This window comes from Myodes glareolus, chromosome 9 (genome assembly GCF_982192425.1).
Source record: "Myodes glareolus chromosome 9, mMyoGla1.1, whole genome shotgun sequence".
Taxonomy (NCBI): Eukaryota; Metazoa; Chordata; class Mammalia; order Rodentia; family Cricetidae; genus Myodes; species Myodes glareolus.
In genome coordinates, this window is record NC_142034.1 from 4,623,528 (window position 1) to 4,637,777 (window position 14,250).

At 53.6% G+C, this 14,250-nt stretch overlaps 2 protein-coding genes across 4 annotated transcripts in view; one reads left to right on the forward strand and one right to left on the reverse strand.

The window, feature by feature from the left end:
* Tk1 (thymidine kinase 1) overlaps positions 1-7,996 on the forward strand; it is a 10,298-nt gene extending 2,302 nt beyond the window's left edge. For 2 of the 3 annotated variants that reach the window (XM_048451871.3, XM_048451872.3), the window contains exons 4-7: positions 2,260-2,353; positions 6,531-6,620; positions 7,187-7,306; positions 7,391-7,996. In XM_048451871.3, coding sequence (XP_048307828.1) covers positions 2,260-2,353; positions 6,531-6,620; positions 7,187-7,306; positions 7,391-7,582 — 496 coding nt within the window. In that variant the 3' untranslated portion in view covers positions 7,583-7,996. Of the gene's footprint in view, positions 1-2,259; positions 2,354-6,530; positions 6,621-7,186 lie in introns of all 3 variants that reach the window. The other variant, XM_048451868.3, reaches the window with a different exon arrangement.
* Positions 7,997-8,979: 983 nt separating this feature from the next.
* Positions 8,980-13,634, reverse strand: Syngr2 (synaptogyrin 2). The gene is made up of 4 exons (XM_048451874.3): positions 13,480-13,634; positions 10,670-10,907; positions 10,142-10,281; positions 8,980-10,054 (listed from the first exon to the last, which is right to left on the reverse strand). Exons 1-4 carry the CDS (start codon positions 13,576-13,578, stop codon positions 9,857-9,859), a joined length of 675 nt encoding a protein of 224 aa, XP_048307831.1. The 5' UTR covers positions 13,579-13,634; the 3' UTR covers positions 8,980-9,856.
* Between the last annotated feature and the right edge of the window lie 616 nt (positions 13,635-14,250).

Consider the following 14,250-nt stretch of genomic DNA (forward strand, 5'->3'; position numbering starts at 1 on the left):
GGCGTTCATGCTTTTATAGCAAGCCCTTTACCCTTGAGACATCTCAACCCTGTTTTTGATTTGTTTGCTTTTAAAAATGCTCTTTGGTTTTTTTTTAAACAGGTTTTTCTGTGTAGCTCTGGCTGTCCTGGAATTCACTCTGTAGACCAGCCGGGCCTCAAATTCACAGAAATCCCGCCTGCCTCTGCCTCCTGAGTGTGGAATTAAAGGCGTGGGCCATCCCTGCCCTGCTAGTTTTAAAACCTTTTATCTTGTTTGTGTATGCGAGTTTTGCTGGCTCTTAGGTCTGCATTCCACTTGCTTGCCTGATGCCCGAAGGAGGTCAGAAGAGGGCTTCAGATTCCTTGGAATAGGAGTTATAGATGATTGTGAGTTGCCATGTGGGTGCCAGGGATTGAGCCTAGGTCCTCTGCAAGGAAAACAAATACTCTTAACTACTGAGCGGTCTCTCCCATCTGTTTATTGAGACATTGTCTCGTTATGCAGCCTAGGTGGGCCTGGTAACTTGGGACCCTTCCTCCTCTTCCTGGAATTACAGGGGAGCAATACCACATCCAACCCTCCTCCTTAATACTAGGCTTGTAGACAAATTCTGCCACACCCAGTTTCCCAGATCTTGAAGATTGTGAGGTTGTAACTGAGGCCAGAAGGTATTTGAATCCGTACGCCTGCCACTGCACAGTGCTTGTCTGTGTTTGGGGAAACAGCTTTTTCTGCATTTGTTTTGAAAGTGGGGTAGCCACGGGGAAGAGGGCAGACATTGGACACAGCCCAGCATTCCACTCCTTAGAAAGCTGCTGGACAGAGGGTGGGTTCCCAGTGTCCTTTAAAGGCTTTCTGGAGCACATCCAAACTGGCTCTCTGAGGCCTGGGTGGGTTCTTCCTTGACGGGAAGCAGTCTGCCGCAAGGCCTGTCAGCTCTGTCAGCAGGTGGTCACATGATGTGGAGGGGTCCAGAGGGCCGCTGTCTGGCTTCCAAGCTCGCCTACCGTTCCAGACACTGAGAACAGGACACTTGTCTAGTTGCTGCTCGTAGGCTAACACACAAACCTGTTACAGCTTTCCTGCGTGCTGGGCTCTCCTGTGGGACCAGAGAGATATCTCAGTGGTTAAGGGCACTTGCTCTTGCCAAGGACCCCGGTTCAGTTCCCGGCACCTGCATGGTGGCTCCAGTTCCAGGGGAACCTACATCCTCTTCACCGGATATGCCCCTAATACACAGTCATAAATGCAGGAAAAACACTCACACACATAGCTAAAATCTTAAACTTTTGCCAGGTGTGGTGCACACCTTTAATCGCAGCCCTTGGTGGACAGAGGTAGGCCGATCTCTCTGTGTTCGAGGGCAGCCTGGTCTACAGAATGTCCAAATATCTCAAATACCTTTAGGCACTGACAACAGAACCCTGGGCGTGAGCTGCCAGGTGCCCTACCACTGGGCTGTAGTCCAGAATCTCCATAAATTTTAAATGATATTTTACCGTGTCAATGATATAGGTCAGTGCTGTCCTGGTTTGTTTTGAATTTTAAAAGAAATAAAACCAGTTCTTGCTGCTCAGTGTATTGTGGACCCTGGGGGCTGTCCCTCCTAAAGACCTTAGCTGGAGTCGTGGCTCTGTAGTGGAGGGCTTCTGCGGCACACATGCCTGACTCCTGGAGGGTTAGTTTTTGAGGTTTTGTTTTGGGTTCAGGGTTTTTTGTTGCTGTTGTTGTTTTTGAAACAGGGTGATTAGGAACTCACTTGCCCAAGCCTCCTGAGCTCCTGACTGCTTAAGTTGCAGGGATGGATGCATTACCGAACACATTTTAGGCCACGGGTTCGAATCTCGTGGCACTGGCTTGCTTAGTGCCCTCCTATTGGCAGAGGCCCAGCCGGACTCCTTGGGCATGGCCTTGCATGGCCTCTTCTCATTCTTGGTGGGTCACCCTGCAACCTAGGTCAGGCTCCTAATGACCAGTTTGCCTTCGCATCCTGTTCCCCATTCTAACCAAAGGAGAAATTTGTTTCTTTTTTTAAAAAAGATAAGCGTTGAAATCCCACCTGTATCTCCAAAGATAACTTTGGAGTCTTTGTTGAGCTTGATTTTCCAGTTAAGGGAGGTAGCCTGTGTTAAGAGGTTCCCCGCCCCTCCCCCGCGGGAACTGATGCAGCACCACAGGCTGCTCTGCCAGACCACAGTAGCACCCTCTCCCCTGTATCTGGGGCCTAGGGATGCTAAGCTGCTGGCCTTGCTCATCCTCTGGCCGTTTTCTTCCCAGGAACACCATGGACGCACTGCCGGCCTGCCTGCTCCGGGATGTGGCCCAGGAGGCCCTGGGTGTGGCTGTCATCGGCATCGACGAAGGGCAGTTTGTAAGTGAGCTTGAAGCGTAACCCATACCCACACCCCCGACTCCTCCTGTCCCTGATTCTGAAGTTTCTCTTTCCTCTTTGGGAAAGTCAGGAGTCTAACATGTCTTTACTGTTGTGTGAATTCCCTTGACCATGTGCCATATAGAATATCTTCTCCCAAAAAGGCTTGGGATAGAGCTCCGTGGGAGAGCTCCACTCTGGCCTTGACCTCTGCAGTGGCTGGGCCTCCAGTCCATTAACACTGGCCTTGACTGGGTTTGGGGGTTTGTCTGTGTGGTTTTTATTTTTCTGAAAAATCTTGCTCTAGTCCTTTCTGGCCAACTGCATCCCTGTTTGTTTTTTTCTAGGGTATCCTCTGACTGGGGTGGGAGTTGTCTTTTGTGGTCTTAATTTTCCTCCCAGGCTTTGAAAGTTTGGACTAGAAGTCCCTTTCTGAACTCCCAAGCGGGGCTGAGGATGTTCCAGCGTGCATAAGGCCCTGGTTTCCGTCCCCAATCATCCCACCGCATGACAGGGCTTGCTAACAAGCCTATAATTCTAGCACCAGAGACAGGCGTGGGGATCAGTTCACAGTATCCTTGGCTATATAACCAGTTTGAGGTCAACTTGGGCTACATGGGGGCCTGAACCAAAAGGGTCTGGCTACACGCCTTTACAAGTTTTTTTTTTTTTAATATTTATTTATTTATTTATTTATTATGTATACAACATTCTGTCTCTATGTACGCCTGCAGGCCAGAAGACCCCATTACAGATGGTTGTGAGCCACCATGTGGTTGCTGGGAATTGAACTCAGGACCTTTGGAAGAGCAGGCAATGCTCTTAACCTCTGAGCCATCTCTCCAGCCCCTCCTTTACAAGTTTGAAGGTTATCTCTTGTCCACGCAGGAGAGCAAGGACAGAGGCTTATTAAATGTGCACCCGACTCCAAAACTTAACATTCTCGATGGTTTCAGAAATATTCGTTGGTGGGTAAGGGCTGCTGTAGAGTCTCCTGTGTTGGGAGACTAAGGCAGGAAGAGGATCAGGAGTGCAAGGCCAGCCTCAGCTACAGGGCCAGTGAGATGGCTCAGTGGGTGCAGAGCTTGCTGCATAAGCTTGAAGACATGAGTTTGATCCCTGGAATCCACGGAAGGGTAAAAGCAGAGAACCACCTCCACAGAGTTGTCCTGTGACTTCCACACATGTGACTTCCACACGTGAGAGAGGACACCCCCCGCATCATGTGTAGACAGATAAATGGGCCGGAGAGAAGGCTCAGTCATTGAGATCACTTGCTGGCTTTGCAGGTAACCTAAGTTTGGTTCCCAGCATGCACACTGGGCAGCTGTCTGCTTATAACTCTAGCCCAGAGGATTTGAGACTCCTGACCTATGTGGGCACCTGCACACACGCACGCACCCTCACATAGACACACATAACAACATTTTTCAAATAGTTGTCAAATAAACATGGAATATATATCCCTAGCGTGCAACCAGGTGACATAATAAACTACTCAGTAGAAAATAATTTCTCCCTGTCCTGTGGCTCCTGATGGCTTGCTCACAAAGCTGAATGGATGTTCTGCAGGCTAGAATTTGCTGTGGCCCTCTGACTGCCCACTGCTTTCACATTCTACTGTGGAAGTAGCCGGGCTGATTTGGGGGGGGGGGGTCCCAGTCTGCTCCCTGTACACCCCTGCTCTCCACCTCAGAGTGAGGCAGCTCTGGCTGCAATGCTACGCTGTACCAGCCTTGCCTCACCATGCTCTATGTCAGCTCTGAGTTCATTCTCACCGTGAGATGCACGTCCCATCGACCTGGACATGCCAGATCTGTAATTGTCCTCAGAGGGAAACCCTGAAGCACGGCCTTGCAGACATTGACTTAGAGTCAGGACAGGGTACGGCCCCTCCCCTCAGGCCTGCTGCAGTAACCTGCAATTAGCTCCGCTCTCCTGGTGTTCCCAGAGGCCCAAGTCTGGCACCAGCGTACCAGTTACCCCAGTCTATTCCCTTCCTAACCTATAATGTAGTGGATACTTCGCTTTTTTTTTAAGATTTATTTATTTATATATGTATTTTATGCATGAGAGCTCTATCTGTATATACGCCTACATGCCAGAAGAGGGCATCAAAACCCTTTATAGATGGTTTCTAAGTCACCATGTGGTTGGAGGGATTTGAACTTGGAACCTCAGGAAGAACAGCCAGTACTCTTAACCACTGAGCCATCTCTTCAGCCTAATGCTTTGAATTTGGAGATGGGGCCTTGTGGTCCAGGCTGGATTAGACTCAGCCTCCTGAGTGCTGGGATTAGAGCCCTGGACCTCATGCTGGCCTCAGTGAGTGTTCATTGTGCTCTCTATATAAATACCACAGCTCTTCCAGTCTACCCCCAGCTGCCAGGGCCCTGCTCGTTACAGAATTCAGGATCTCCCCATTCCTTCTGTGTCCTTGCCTTGGACAGTGGGTCGAGGGTTGTCTAAGGCCGTTGAAGTCACGGCTGAGAATATGGAACCTCCCATGTGTTCATTCGCCAGGGCCAAGTCCCACAGGCTTCTTGGCAAGAGTAGAAGCTATGCGTCCTTAAGAACTTTGTGTTTCGTTTCTGTTTGATACAAGTAACGACAGGCTCAACCTAGCACACTACGGGCACACACTGGGAAAGGGAAGTTTGCCACAACAGCATCTTTGAACCAGAGACCACCAGGGATGCCCTGGAAGCTCGCCATCGTTCTGAAACCTGCCGCAGGGCAAACAGTAGTCATGGAACAGTGGGACTCTAGAGAGGGGGACAGGGCTCCCTTGGGTCCTTTGGCAAAAGGGCTGGAGCCTGGCTGTGCTGTGGACCAGGAGGACCAGGAAGCTTCAGGAACCTGCACCCTTAGTGGTGGGAGGGGCCTGGAAGGAGGTTGGTGCCTCCTGACTGGTTCCCTTTGGCAGAGACTGAGCTATGTTTTGTTGATGCTCAGATGTGACTGGGGAGGGGTCTTTACCCATGGTGGCTAGGGTACCTTGCCTGATGTTGGCCCAGGAGATTATATTCAGCCAGTGTGAGTGCCAGCCCGGCCTGGATGCTTCTAATTATAAACATGTTTTTATAGAGCAGCCGGTGTCACATGCTGTGACTATTGTGGGAATAGCTAGGTCCGGGGACCAATCACATCCATTCCAAGTTCCTGCCCTTCAGCTGTGGCATTCTAGGCTCTGGAGACAAAACTGGAACTTCCAGCTCGCCTGTGTTGTTGGGCTACAACTGGGAGGGACTAAGGAGGAGGAAGACGTGGGGAGGAGGGTGTGTGTGTGTGTGTGTTCAAAGTCAGGGTCTGAAGAACCAGGCACCATGACAGCACCTATTAACTCAGCACTTAGAAGGCTGAGACTAGCCTGAGCTACACAGTAACAACCAATCAAAAAAAAAGAATGGGGAGAGAATTTGGTTGATAAGGTACAGGTCCCTAGCCCCCTGTAAAACACTGGTTATGGCCAAGTGTCCATAATTCTAGTATTAGGGAGGCAGAGGCAGGCAGGTGCTGTCCGGCCAGCCTAGCTGAATCATTGAGCTCTCGATTCAGTGAGAGACCCTGTCTCAAACACAAGTTAGAAAAGCCAGACGTGGTAGCATATGCCTTTAATCTTGAGAGGCAGAGGCAAGTAGATCTCTGAGTTCAAGGCTAGCCTGGTCTACGTAGCTTGAACAGGAGACAGCAAGATCAGGTGTTGGGAACAGGACGAGGGCCACCTACAGCTGTGTCAGGAGCGAGCTGGGCAAACTGCACGCATGCCTCTTGCTTCCCGTTGTCTCTCTGCCCTCCCTGGAAGTCTGTTTTAAATATAAGTCAGAATGGGCTTTAGGCACAAGGCTTTGTTGACTGACAGTTTGAGAAGGCAGGAACCCATGACTGATCAAAAGTGCCGTCCGGCCAGTTCCTTCAGAGGACTGTGAGGGAAGCTGTGGCCTCTCCGTTCATAGAGGCCTCTTTTGGGTGCCGAAGTCCGCTGGCAAGCCTTGGGTAGCATGGTGCTGAGCCATACAAAGGGACTGGGTAGCAGTGGACATGCAAGTGGGCATTTCACGGCAATAGTGGCGTGGCCTGGTCTCCAGCTCTGGGCTGGTCTGCCTGATAGGGCCCATCGGGGAGTCCATGAAGCCCCTGTGCAGGGTAGCTGCCTCACTTCCTCCAACTTTTCCAGTTCCCTGACATCGTGGAATTCTGTGAATGGATGGCCAATGCAGGCAAGACAGTGATTGTGGCAGCACTTGATGGAACCTTCCAGAGAAAGGTAAGTTGTCTGATCCAGGCCTGGCAGTGGGTCCTGGAGGGAGGTGGGGATCTGGAGCATGGGACAATCCACAAGATGTCCCCAGAAGTAGGTATGTTCAGAATAGAAGCTGTTGCCTGGTAGGTACTCTGAGTGGGCCAAGGGGTTGAGAGCATGAGGGTGTGGCTTTCTAGAAAAACAGGATCCAGATGATGTATCCTGAATCACAGGGTTTAAGGGGAAAGTGTTGGGGCTGGCAAAAGCTCAGACTGTGACATGCTTGCCTTGCAAAGCATGCAGGCCTGCGTTTGATCCTCAGAACCCTCTTTTTAAAAATGCCAGGCAAGGTGGTGTGCATTTATTACCCTACCACTGGGAGGCAGAGGCAGGCAGATCTCAGCTCACTGGCAAGCTCCAAGCCAGCTAGAAACAGTTTCCAAACAACAAAAGCAACCAAGGTGGGCAGTGTTGGAGGAACAGCCCCTGAGGCTGCTCTCTGGCCCCTGCATGCGTGCACACGTGAACGCAGGCAGAAAAGGGAACTGCTTGGCCAAATGACCAAATGCGCCTGCTGTCCTGCATTGTAGGCTTTCGGAAACATCTTGAACCTGGTGCCCCTGGCCGAGAGCGTGGTGAAGCTGACTGCCGTGTGTATGGAGTGCTTTCGAGAAGCTGCCTACACCAAGAGGCTGGGCATGGAGAAGGAGGTATCCTCACACTTCTGTCCGTGGACCGAGGGCGGGCTAGGGCTCAGTCCCACCCTCACGCATCCCTTCCCGGCCCTGTCCCAGGTGGAGGTGATAGGCGGAGCAGACAAGTACCACTCCGTGTGCCGCCTGTGCTACTTTAAGAAGTCCCCGGTGAAGCCGTCTGGACCGGACAACAAAGAGAACCTCCCGGTGCTGGGACAGCCTGCAGAGGCCTCAGCTGTCAGGAAGCTCTTTGCCCCTCACCAAGTCCTACAGCACAACTCTGCCAACTGAGCGACCTGGGGCTGGAATTGCCTCATAACAGACGCTGCCAGGGACAGGCTCAGCTGCTGGTCACAGCCTTTTGAGTTCCCTTCTGGGTTGCTGAAATGCTTCAGCCCAGTGGAGAGCCAGCGCCTGCCTGGTCATTAGGGCTTGAGGTGAGGACAGAGCCACATGGTTGTTGTGACATTGGTGGTGCTGGCTTCTTCCTCCTTGGTGGCTTTCACTGCTGGGTTTCAGTTTTGTGGAGCCCCGCCCATTACCAAGGCTCAAGCCCTCCCTTTGTGCTAACGCCTGACCTACACTCCCACAATGGCCCCCAGGGACAGTCTACAGTGGAGCTGGTCTTGCCCTGCTCAGAGCCCCAGCCCCATGACTCAGGGCTCTTAGTTATGCTACAGTATAAAATAAATAATTAATATTAAAGTCTGCTACTTGAGAGCTTATTTCTCTTTAACCTGGGTTTCCCCGAATCCTGCAGTCAGAGCCCGTATGACTTGGGGGCAGGGATTTCTTCTGGCTGGTTAGTTTCAGTACAGATATGGAAAGGGAACCAGGAGAGCCCAGGGGATGGAGTTTGCAGCTGGCCCTGGGTGGCGGGGGGTGGGGGAGTGGGGGGGTCAGGTTTTGTAAAGGGGCTATGGTAACTCCCTGGAAGGGTAAAGACCTGGGCTTCAGGCCACGCTCTAGAGGGAAGGCTCAGAGCCCTGTTAGTTTATACTTCGGATTTTGAAAGACACCATCCAAACCCACCATCAGAATGATGATGGCCTCATCATTGCACAAAAAAAGCCAAGAGATACCTCAGGGGCACACTGCTTCCTGATAGAGATGGGTCTGCTCTGTGCTCTCCACTTCTGATGGGAAACATCTGCTCTGAAGGGGGCATTCAGAGGAGCCCCTCCCTGTGCACCCCTCCAGGGCATGGGGGGCGACAGAACCCAGACAAGCTATCTAGAAGAACCCATCTATACGCTGACACTGGCTATTTTAGGGTGCAGTAGAAGGCCAGTGTGGAGAATGAGACCCCATCAGGAGAAGCTGTCACCCCATGCTCAGGGTACATGGTTTACAGCTTATTCCCAAGACTCAGGAGGCAGAGCCAGGTGGATCTGAGTTCTGGGACAGCCAGGGCTACACAGTGAGACCCTGGTCTAGCCAAGTATGGCAGCACAGGCCGGTGCTTCAGAGTCGGGTAAATTTTGAGGCCAGCCCGGGCTATGCAGATACTATGAAAAGCTGGGGTGAACCCCAGTTGCATAGCATGAAGTCCAGGGTTTGAAACCAAGCACTGGGGGGAAAGTCAGAGCTTCATCTTTGGCTACATAAATCTGAGGCCTTTTCTCAAAACAATACCAATCAAAGTGTATTTCTACCCCTAGCCTTTGATGCCATCAAGGACAGCATACTGAGAAAAAAAAACCATTTATTTCACGTCCTGGGCTAGTCTACAGAACCTGAGGGCAGGGCCGTCCCCAAGTCTCGATACATTCAGTGCAGGGGTTCCTGCCCTCCTCCTGGTATCTAACTACTGCTGGGGGATATTTACATAAAGCTGGGTGTTATCTCCAGACAATGCTCCTCCCTCCTGCCAGGGGCGGGAGCAAGAAGGAAGTGACATCCAGTCCCCAGCCTGCTCCTCTGCTGTCAGGCAAGCAGCCTGGGGACAGCTGGCCCAGTGGTGACCCCAGAAGGCAGCGGTGAGCATAAAGCCCAGTGGAAGCTGGGTAGTGAACCTGAGTGAGGAAGTGGCGAACCTAGGGCCAGTACTCCAAGGAGATTGGTGCATGGACCCCCAACCTTGTCTTCGGAGGAAAAAAAAAAGATAGTTGGGCTCCTGTGGCTGCAAGCTGAGCTCAGCCTTCCAGCTGAGGGGAAACTGGCATATGCCAAAAACAGCGTAGAGCGGGCACCTGCTTCTGGCTGAGGTGGGGTTCAGGGTTATCAAAAGCAACAAAAGCTGGGCGCACAGCTCAATAGTGGCACTGGGTAAGCAAATTCAAGGCCCTGGGCGCCATCCCCAGTCCTGGGGGTTGGCGGAGAGATCTAGTGAAAAACCCTTTTCTAAAACATGCCCTGTAGGACTGGGCGGGTGGCGGTGACGCCCCTTCGGGCACAGGCACTTCAGGCGTGCTCTGGCTGCAGCTGGAATACAGAACAGCTTGGGTTCTTTGGCTGTCAATTGGAACTGGCCAGGGACTGCAGCTCTGGCAGCAAACCTCGAGAAAGAAGTCCAGGGGAGAGGGGCGGCCCCAAGCACCTCCCTGCCTCTTTGCCCCTGGCTGCTCAGTACACAGGGGGAGGCTGGTAGCCCTCAGTGGTCTCCACGTTCTGGGTGAAGGGTGGCTGCTGGTAGTTTTCCACGGAGGCACTGGGGTAAGAGGAGTAGGCTGTGTTGGGGTCTGGGGTGGGGTCCACGTAGTTCTGAATGAAGGCATCCACTCCAGCCTTGTAGCGTTGGTAGGCCAGAGAGGCCAGCACACCCTGCAGGGGAAGACGCAATGTGTGGGCAGGGCAAGGGGACCTGGCTCTTCACCGGACTTCTGAAGCTGCCCTCCCCAGCCCACCTACCCAGGAAAAGATGGAGAAGAAGCTGAAGGTGATGGCTGCCCGTGCCGAGTCCGCTTGCACCCGCACATCTTCAGAATTGGTGGCTGCCCATTGGTTGGTTAGGAAGCAGAAACCAACAAACCACAGGAAAGTCCAGAGAGCTGGGGAGACAATGAGGGAAGAGTGGGCCCCAGAACATGTCTCCTGGGCCCCAGGGAATCCCGTCTGTCCCCGGGGCCCAGAAGGGACTCAAGGAAAGACCCTCCCAAGGCTTTGTGCTGTGTAACCTACAGAAGCAGAGGCAAGTGAGGGCTTAGGGGTGAGTGGTAGGCGGGATGGATGAGTCCAGAAACCTGATGCCATCCTCACCCTCATGCCAACACTCTTGAGTCTCTGAAGTCTGAATGCCTTGTGTGCCATCCCAGGGTACAGGGAGTCAGGAGAAGCCATAAGTGACGTCCATGATCCTGAGCTGTTATCGGCAACCCCTCCCAACAGCACCAAGGTCCCTCATTGTGAAGCCTTGGAGTACCAGTGCCACAGGCATACCTGAGAAGAGCAGGTCACCAATGACCAGGTACTTGCGATCGGTAGCATTGCTTATCTGGGAGAAAAGGGCGTCGACCACGAGGAAGAAGGCTGATGCCAGGAAGGCCAGTACCCCGATAGCACTGCCGTAGCGGCAGGCATCCTCGTTCTTGTTGAACACACAGTATAACTGCCGAGAATCGTGAGTGTTGCTGTAGCCCTCGCCAAAGATGCAGGAGAACACGATCAAGGCCAGGACCTGAAGAGGGGAGAGGAGCGCTGGTGGGTGGGCGCAGGCACCTGTGGGCACATCCTGCACAGGATGAGGATCCTAGTAGGGCAGCAACTAGCTCTTGTCTCTCTACTGATGCCCATTTGGAGACTGGTGTTTCAACCCCTCTGAACTCCTGGGAGTGAGGAGATGGGCAGGCTGTGGTCAGGGTGTCCACAGGTCCTCCCCATCAGGGGCCGGAGGGTAGACTGGGCTATTGTGGGAAAGGATTACCCTCCACCCCTCAAAGACTGAGACCCGCCTGTCTCTGCCTCCAGCGCTGGGATTGAAGGTGTGTGCCACCAAAACCCAGATGTTTTTGTTTGTTTGTTTGTTTGTTTGGGTTGGGTTGAGTTTTTGCTTTTGGTTTGTTTGTCTGACATTGGGGGAGGGGTCACATTTAGTCCAGGCTGGACTTTGTAACCCAGGAAGATCTTGACTCCTCGTCCTCCGGCCTCCACCTCACAAATGCTGGGATTACAGTCATGCACTACCATGCTTGCTTGGGGTTCCCCCAATCCTATCCCATCCTCATTGCTGTCAATTCAAACCTAGGGCCTCATACGTGCAAGGCATGTGTACCACATGTTGCTGGTGGTGGTTGGGGGGGGTGTTTTTCTGTGTTTATTTGTTTTGTTTTTTGAGACAGTGTTTCTCTGTGTAACAGCCCTGGCTGTCCTGGAACTCACTATGTAGATCAGACTGGCTTCAAATTCACAGAGATCCACCTGCCTCTCCCTCCCAAGTGCTAGGATTAAGACCTGTGTGACCTTGGCCCGGTTTTTGTTTGTTTTGAGAGAGGGTCTCACTACGTGGCCTTGGCTGTTCTGGAACCTGCTTCTGCCTTCGGACCAGGCGGTGATTAACGGCATGAGCCACCATGCCTGCTCCTTTTTGGCTTTTTTAAGATAGAGTCTCAGACCAGAGGGCCAGCTCATCAGTCAAGAGCACTAACTGCTCTTGCAGAGGACCTGGGTTTGATTCCCAGCATCCAAACTGTGACTCATAACTGCCTGTAACTCCAGTTCCAGGTGAAGAGATGACCGTTTTCTGACCTCCGTGGATACCAAGCACACACATGGTACACCTTCATCCACACATGCAAACACACACAAAAAAGACAGGATCTCACTCTGGCTTGAGCTGGCCTGAAGCCTATGACAATCCTCCTGCCTCAACCCCCTCAGTACTGAGATTACATCCCGTCTGAATGAGCTTTAAACGAGGTGGCATAAAACAAGAGTTCCATCCAACCCTCACCCCAAGACCTTGTCCCAAATCAACTCTATAGCATTAACCAACATCTTCCAGACCATCCTTCAACAGCAGAGCTTGGTCCCCTCCAAGACTCCCCTAGTGCAAGTGACTCTCCAGCCGGCCAGCCTTCCCAAGGCCTTCCAGCTCCTTTGGCATGCTGGCTGCTCCCCTCTAGAGAACCACAGCCTAGAATCCAGCCCCACCCTTGTTCCCCTCAGAGCAAGGTTCTTGGGGTGGTCAGATCCAAAGATCTGTGAGCCAGACTCAGACCCCTCGCAGGAGCCAGGGTTGAGGTGGGAAACTGACCAGCGGAAACTGTCCAGTTTGGGAAACAGCCCCTTTGGAATCGCCCTAGTCATTTAGCCCCCTTCCAGCATCTCAAGGCCACTGCTAAGAGCCCACCTCAACCCGGCAGCCGGAGCTGACTGTGGGCACCAGGCTGTCTCCAGACTCCTGGGGCCAGAGCAATCCGATTCTCCCAGAACGCTCTCTATAGGGCTGTAGAGCCTAAGTCACAAGCCCCGCCTCCAGCTGGAGATGAAGCCGGAACTCCGGGACCGGGCGCACAGTCTTGGGTCAAGACTCCTGGCACTGCCATCCTGACTGACAGGCTACAACCCGGGACACAGTCGACTAGACTCCACCGCTAGGCTGGGAGGCTCGGGGAGCCACGGCACCTCCAAGACTACGGGCCCAGATCCTCTGGGAGCAGTAGGCCCACCCTCAATCCCGCAGCGAAAGCCTCAGCTTTCAGTGTTTTCGTCCCACGATAGGGACACCCGCCGTACGCGCCTGGTACCAGAGAGCTTGCCTGGCTTCTGGGGAGAGAGTCCGTGCTGGGTTGGTTAGCTGACCTGTTGCTAGCCTCTGAGCGGGAAGGAAACCCTACTTCAGGGCGCCAGGCCACCCCCTTCCTTGCACCCCACGTGGCCTCAGAAAGTCCCTTCCAGGTGAATTCCCCACGCCGGGAAGCGCGGCGTGCAGGCCACCTGCTGTGGCGTGGCCCCCGAAGCCCCACCCACTGCCAGCAGGGCGACGGGCCTGCCCCCGCAGAGCACCTCGGGGGACATCCCGCACCGGGGTGGCCGGGATTGAGTGGATGAGACGAGATCCGGAGCCACGCAATGGGATAGGCGACAGGACGCACGGCCTGGAGGGGATGGAGACGCGAAGGGGTGCGGGGCCGCGCTCTCCGCCCGGCCTGGGACGTGCGGCCGCAGCCACCTGTCGCGCTCGGAAGTCGGCGGCCCACGGGGCCTGGAGGCCGGGGCGCGCGGCTCCGGATCCCCTCTGGCCGACTCACCATGCTCACGATGCGCGTTACCACCTGAGGCTGCGACAAGAAGCGCCTCAGGTCGAAGGAGCCGCCCGCGTTGGCCGCGCCGTAGGCCCCGCTCTCCATGTCGCCGTCGCCGCCGAGCCGCGGATGGCCGAGAACCAGCCGGACCTACCCGCCCCGTTCTGGCCCCTGGGGGCGTGCCCGGCCGCCGAAGGAGGGCGTGGTCAGCCGCCGGGGACTCGCTGTAGGGTGTCCCTCAGTGCCTGCTGCGCCGTGCCAGGTGGCAGGACCTTGGAGCTGCGCCTGCGGTGGCGCCAGGGTGGGGCAGAAGGGAGGAAAAGCTCACCTCTGGGAGGTCTCAACCAGAAAGATCAGAGAACCCCCTGGATCAAGAAACCCTTGGTGGCCGGCCACCACCTTACACCTACACCTGGCTTCTGGTCCTCTCTAGAAAAACTCTCCAGACACCCAAATCCCACCAACCCAGAACCTAGGCTCATAAATGTTCAGATGGTCTCAAGAGGTAGAGAAGAGGAGAAGGATAGGTGTTCAAGACCAGCCTGAGCTATCTGAGATCCTGTTTCAAAACACACAAGTGCGCGAACACACACACATACACACACACACATACACACAGAGAGAGAGGAATGTAATTTTAAAAATTGAATAAGATAATTGGTTTACAGAACCCAGCTCCTCTTCCCCGCAAAAAAATAGCATTTAGAAAGGGAACCAGGTGCTTATTCTATGAAGGGGTTGTATGCTTACGTTGGCAACACAATTGGCTGCCAAGGC